This window comes from Ricinus communis, chromosome 8, assembly GCF_019578655.1.
Source record: "Ricinus communis isolate WT05 ecotype wild-type chromosome 8, ASM1957865v1, whole genome shotgun sequence".
NCBI lineage: Eukaryota > Viridiplantae > Streptophyta > Magnoliopsida > Malpighiales > Euphorbiaceae > Ricinus > Ricinus communis.
The window spans coordinates 6,904,742-6,910,741 of record NC_063263.1 but is presented as its reverse complement, the minus strand read 5'-3'; the positions used below and the strand labels follow the sequence as shown (position 1 = coordinate 6,910,741).

The window sequence follows — 6,000 nt, the reverse complement described above, 5'->3', positions numbered from 1 at the left end:
CACTTATATATTACAACTTTAATTAAAACATTTCTAAATATACAACTAAAAGTATATTAATAATATCTTGTTTGTATATTGTTATTGATTTTTTTTAAATCACATATATACTGTTATATTATGTGATATTTTTCAGATATATTAAAAGTATATTTTAGATATTTTATTATAAAAAATTAAAAAATAAATTTACTTTAATATAACATAATATTAATAAATAGAGGAAAAAATATATTAAAAGTATCATTTGGTATTTTAGAACTATCTTAACTAGTAGAATTCCTTATTCATTGTACATAAACGATACGACTAACGAAAAAGCTGAAAACTTCTTCATTTTCTTTGTTTCTTCATTCTATTAACTTTAGTTGGTATAATAAAAAAAAAAAAAAATCTCTATAGCCCAATTGACTCATTTTTTATTTAATTACTTCTTTCATTTTCTAATTTTCATCATTAGTAAATTTAAGATTAGTATTAGATTTATAATTAGACAAAGCAGGACTAGAAATATTTTAATTTTCTAGTATATTAAGAGCATAATTTTATTATCTTTAAATATATATATATATATATATATATACTGTAATTGTAACTTAAATCAAACATGCGTGTATTTGACCGTTAGATACAAATGTGCTAATATATCTTTCCTTACCACTAAAGCTTCAACATTTGACGACTCTATTTAGCAATTGTTTACATTCTATCAAATACTTGAAGTGCATTATCTTATTTCTTAATAAAAAAATACAAAATCCAAAAAAAATTATAAAGTTAATGGTAATGATTATAGTTGTAGGATCATCAAGCAACACAAAATAACGATACAAAATTGTCAAAACTTCAAAAATTAACATCAACACACTTATATAAGTGTTTTCCAATCATAATCATAACTTGACTGTGTAATTCAAATCACTAGACCAAGTTCAGTTAGTTTAGACTGTGAGACAAAGAATACATTTATATAATCTTTAACATATTACCTACAAGTGTTATCCACTCATCCTATACTCAATCTTCAAAAAGTCAAATTTTTACTCTATTTTCTTGCTAAAATAAAAATTAAAAAAAGTAAAAATTGAAAATGTGGAACAAAAATTCATTATAGTGATAAAAACTATAGAAAATGAGTGAATAAAAACCTTAATTGAAAGAAAATCCAATAAATATAAAGAATTTTTTTTTCTAAAATGCAGTTATTTTAAAATGGGTACTCCTTTAAATCTTATAAGATTCATTAATGAAAGACCCACTTTTATTGTGTGACGCTTGAAGAAAGAATCATCCAAGAAACATTAAAATCCTAAAATCACAGGAGTAAATAAGGAAAACAAAAAGAATCTCAAGATAAAGAAAACAGTAAAAAAATAGTCAAACAACTGTAAAAATATAAATAAATATAAACTACTAAAATTAACCGTAATGCGTGGAATTTATTCTATTTTTTAATGGATTTTTTGGGCCGGTGTTAATAAATATCCACAAAATTATAATTTATTTCAAATTATCAAGATATCTATAATGAATTAATATAATATTTTGAAGACAAAATAGTATAGTTCCACTAATTTATAATGTACTAAATATTAAGTAAATCAGTGTAGTAATAATTAATCGTAATCTGTAAAGTTTTAACTGGGAATTTAATTTTGCGTATAAATTTTTTAATCAAACTTCAATGAATATTAAGATTTAAATTGAAAATATAATAATTTATTGATTTTAAATTTATATCAAAATCAAACTGATGAATAGATTCATTGCATTGCAGGTACGAGAATACTTTTTTTATTATTTATAAATTGTAACAATTAGCATTCTCTCATACATGACAGGTGAGTCTTTTTCTTTTTTGGTAGTAAGAGACCGTTTAGAACAGTTTTTATGATACCTATTTTATTTTTTAATTAGATTTAAAAAATAAATAAACTAACACTTTTCATAAAATTAATCTAAAAAAAGTAAAATTTATTAAATTAAAAAATTGAACTTTTTTAAACGATTTCAAAATAAACAACCTCCTTTTTTTATTAAACAATTATAATTATATTTGATTTTTATACTGTTAGCTTCCTGATATTTTATGTAATATATCAATTGCTGCCTATGTTTTATCTTTTCACTAATTTTTTTTTCATTTTAAAAGTTAATACAATTAAAAAATTAAAAGGTATAATTTAATTTTTAAATTTTTTTATAAATTTATAATACTAGTGTAATAGTAGTAATAATAAAAATAATATCTATTTTATTTTGATAGTTTAAAGTTCAATTATATGAATTCTTAACTTGATAAATATAAGTACTTTTAAAATATTTTTAAAGTTTACTAGAATTTAAATATGCTAGATGTTATAGCAAGTAAAAGAATATTACTTAATTATATTTGTGCAGTACTAGAATTGATTTTTTTTAAAACGAGAATTTTATTTTAATTTGATTAAAAATATTTTAAAAGAGTCAATAATTAGTCTTATTAAAAATCAATGAGATTTTAGTGTAATAAATAAATTTAAAAAGAGAAATATATATATATATATATATATATATATATATATATATATATATATATATATATATTTAAGACTTAAATTTTTTGATATGTGTGCTTAATTTTGAACATATAAAATTTTTATTTTGACATGTGTGTTTACTTATTTTGAAATGACTTGATGTGTGATTTTGTAGGTTTTTAATTAATTTATTAATTAATACATTATATTTCTAATTAAATACAAACTCTACTCCTAAAAATAAAATATTAATCATATCTTAATATTATATTAACTAATAAATAAATTTCTAATTAAATAATAATATTAAGTCTACTAAGAAATAGCATATTAATTACATTTTATATTATATTAATTACTAAATTATTTTTTTAATTAGATGATAATTATAATTTAAAAAAATAATATTTTATATATTATATTCAATTGTTAATTCAAAAATAGTAATATTAATATAATATTAAAATTAATTAATAAATATTTTTAAAATTATTTTTATATTATTATATATTAATAAAATTTTAAAAAATTAAAAAAATATTTAAAAATAGTTAAATTTTTATTATTTTTAAAATATAATTAATTAATATTAAATATTAATTTTTTATAAAATTATATTTGTCAACTTAATTTTATAATAAAAATAATAATGATGGTAACGGAAACGTTGTCAAATGACTTAGTTGATTCAAAACGACAGATCGTTCTTCTTGCTAAAGGTAAAAAGTTGATTGCTCGTATCGTTACCCTTCCATTCTCTCCCTTGGCTATTTACACGCTCCTAATTAGATCCGTGAGACCTAATCCTCTCTGACGAACTAAATATCTCCGTGAAGATGGACACAGACGTAACCATGGTTCCCGCCGGCGAGGCTAGCTCTAGCGCCGCCGGACCTTCATCTTCCACAAAGAAGCCTAAGCGATTCGAAATAAAAAAGTGGAATGCTGTCGCTCTTTGGGCCTGGGGTTTGTTTCTTACTTCTCTAAAATCCTAACCCTGATTTTTTCTAAAATTTCTTATATAAATAATCGTTTTTTTTTTGTTCTTTTTTTAATTCGAGTGTATTTTTATTGTTGTTTACAGATATTGTTGTGGATAACTGCGCAATTTGTAGAAACCACATCATGGATCTCTGTAAGTTTTATTTTCGATTTTTCACCCCTCTCTCTTGGTTTTTGGAATAGTTATGATTTGATTGTGTTTTTGGTTTGGTGTATGGTGTGCTTAGGTATTGAGTGCCAAGCGAATCAAGCAAGTGCTACAAGCGAGGAGTGCACTGTTGCCTGGGGTATGATTTAAGATCCTAACCCTAGGTTATTGATTTTAGGGGTTTTCTCTTTAGGTTGCTTTCTAATCAATGTCTTTGAATCCAGACTTCTGAGTCTTGATTTTGTGTCGGATGTTGAATTCGTTACCATTCCTAAACATTTTATCTGTCCAATTTTGTTCATTGCGTAATTGCGGCACTCTTTTTGCATTACTTGGACTGTGCTTATATGCTGTTGATGAATTATTGGTATGTCATTACGCCATTAACAAGAATGCGCCATTCAGTGTGAATTGTCCCAGATGTAGTCGATATCTTGTTCTTTTCTTTTTATTTTTCTAGCTGCCTCGCCCATCTTTGTTTTTATTCTCTTGTCTTATTGTCTGGTTGAAGAAATCGTGTGAGGATTATACTTGGGTCGTAATCTTGTTCTTGGACATAGTTCATCAACTAAATTCTTGTGAATCAGAGTGTTGTAGATAAAAACTAAACTCAAAAGGTAAAATCTAATTATTTCTAAATGGTAGCTGGGAATTTTTTTGTGCATGAGCAGTAGATTTAGGTTCAGTATTGAGTATTGAGACAGAGCTAAATAGATTTTGATGTCTGATTGTAAATATGATCAATCTCATGGTGGGGGTCAATGTCAGTTTTTTTTTAGATGGTTAGTCAGGAGAACTTCAGAGCTTGCATTTCTTCTCCTCACATCTAAGTTACTCAGAGAGCACAGCACATATGTAAGAGCAAGTGTCCTATTATAGCCTTTGAATATGAACGAGAATGATGGGGATCATAGTTGTTGACTTTTGCTAATTCTAGCTGTCTAACATGGAGTAGATATGGTAGATGTGCTTTGGTTGACAATCTTAATGTTGATAGTCAATGACTGGGTGCATGTTTTTATTTGTCTCTCTTGGTTCTAAAGTCTATATTAGTTTCAGATTGTGATAGTGTGTTTGTAATCACTGCTTGGGATGCTTGTTTACTTGCATCTTTTGTCTGATTTTTCGGATTTTACTCGTCGATATTGGCATGATGAAAAGTTTGATCTCTTAATATCTTCTCAATGTCAGATCTAGCTTTCTCACTTGTCTAAAATTTCCAAGTTTGACAAAAGAATGTTAGCTCCATCTAGTTTATTTGATTATTGGATTTAAGCTTGATGAAGTTTCCTATATACAGATTGCCGATGAACATTTTACTTCATCTTTTAGGTTAGATGTTTTCTTCTTTTGTTTAATGAACTTGGTATCTGCTTGCACAGGTGTATGCAACCATGCTTTCCACTTCCACTGCATCAGTCGATGGCTCAAAACCCGCCAAGTGTGCCCTCTTGGTATGCTTTCACAAATACATTATCTATACTTGGGAATGTGGTATTACATGATGACAAATTCCTCAACTGTTAAATGCCGTTTTTGTTATTGCAGATAATAGTGAGTGGGAATTCCAAAAGTATGGCCACTAGATTCTTTGGCAACAAGCAGGGCATATGGGTCAAACTTTTGAAGTTTTGCCTAAATCAACACCTGGGAGTAAAAAATGCCAGAAAGACGAGATGTGTGGCCAGTAACTCTATTGTAATAGATCTTTATATCTAGCGTTTTGGATGACCAACATGGTTTTTGTTTCTGAAATTTCCTGGCAGTCTCTGGACCCAAGTTCTGGGGTCAGATGTGCAGTTTCCTTATGCACAGTATTCCATTTTATGATATTGTTATGACCTATTTTTGTGGGTGCTTTAGCTCAGAATGGAGTTCTAATCTCTATTGACGCCGAGGTCAATTGTTAAAATGCATATTTACTGATTATTTGCTATTGTCTCTGCTTGTTTGGGTTCATCAAGTATACTGGTTTCATTGTTTTAATTGATATGCTATTTTTAAAATTTGACAAAGGCAGATGCAATGTAACATAAGTATTCCCAGGTTTCGATGCAGTAAATATTACTTCTATAACCACTGATCTATTGGCATCAATAAAAAGTTCACAAGATTTTTGAGTGTGTTTGCATGGAGGGGAAAGTGCCTGTTGTTTATAGCTGTAGATTCTAATTGCAAATTGTTGCAAGTCGTGGAGGCCTAAGAGTCGCCTAGTGCATGCAAATTCTTCGTTGGAGAATCTAGATCATCTTTAGCTGCTTTTGCTCGTATCTGGCCTACTATGTGTGTGCTAATAGTTATGAATCTGATATGTTGGTTGGGCGTCATGGG

The 6,000-nt window shown here is 26.9% G+C and overlaps 1 protein-coding gene across 1 annotated transcript; it reads left to right on the top strand.

The window, feature by feature from the left end:
- Positions 1–3,254: 3,254 nt before the first annotated feature.
- On the top strand, positions 3,255–5,605 carry LOC8259356 (RING-box protein 1a). Its single transcript, XM_048377957.1, has 5 exons — positions 3,255–3,485; positions 3,604–3,654; positions 3,749–3,808; positions 5,052–5,123; positions 5,218–5,605. The coding sequence occupies exons 1-5, from the start codon at positions 3,356–3,358 to the stop codon at positions 5,253–5,255; spliced, it is 351 nt and encodes a 116-aa protein (XP_048233914.1). The 5' UTR covers positions 3,255–3,355; the 3' UTR covers positions 5,256–5,605.
- The last annotated feature ends 395 nt before the right edge of the window (positions 5,606–6,000 follow it).

What these genes read in the sequence shown, in the direction of transcription:
- LOC8259356 (XM_048377957.1), top strand. Translation starts at nt 3,356, where the DNA reads ATGGACACAGACGTAACCATGGTTCCCGCCGGCGAGGCTAGCTCTAGC. An exon ending in AAACCACATCATGGATCTCT is followed by an intron (nt 3,655 to 3,748) that starts GTAAGTTTTATT and finishes TGGTGTGCTTAG; the next exon opens with GTATTGAGTGCCAAGCGAAT. An exon ending in GGAGTGCACTGTTGCCTGGG is followed by an intron (nt 3,809 to 5,051) that starts GTATGATTTAAG and finishes CTGCTTGCACAG; the next exon opens with GTGTATGCAACCATGCTTTC.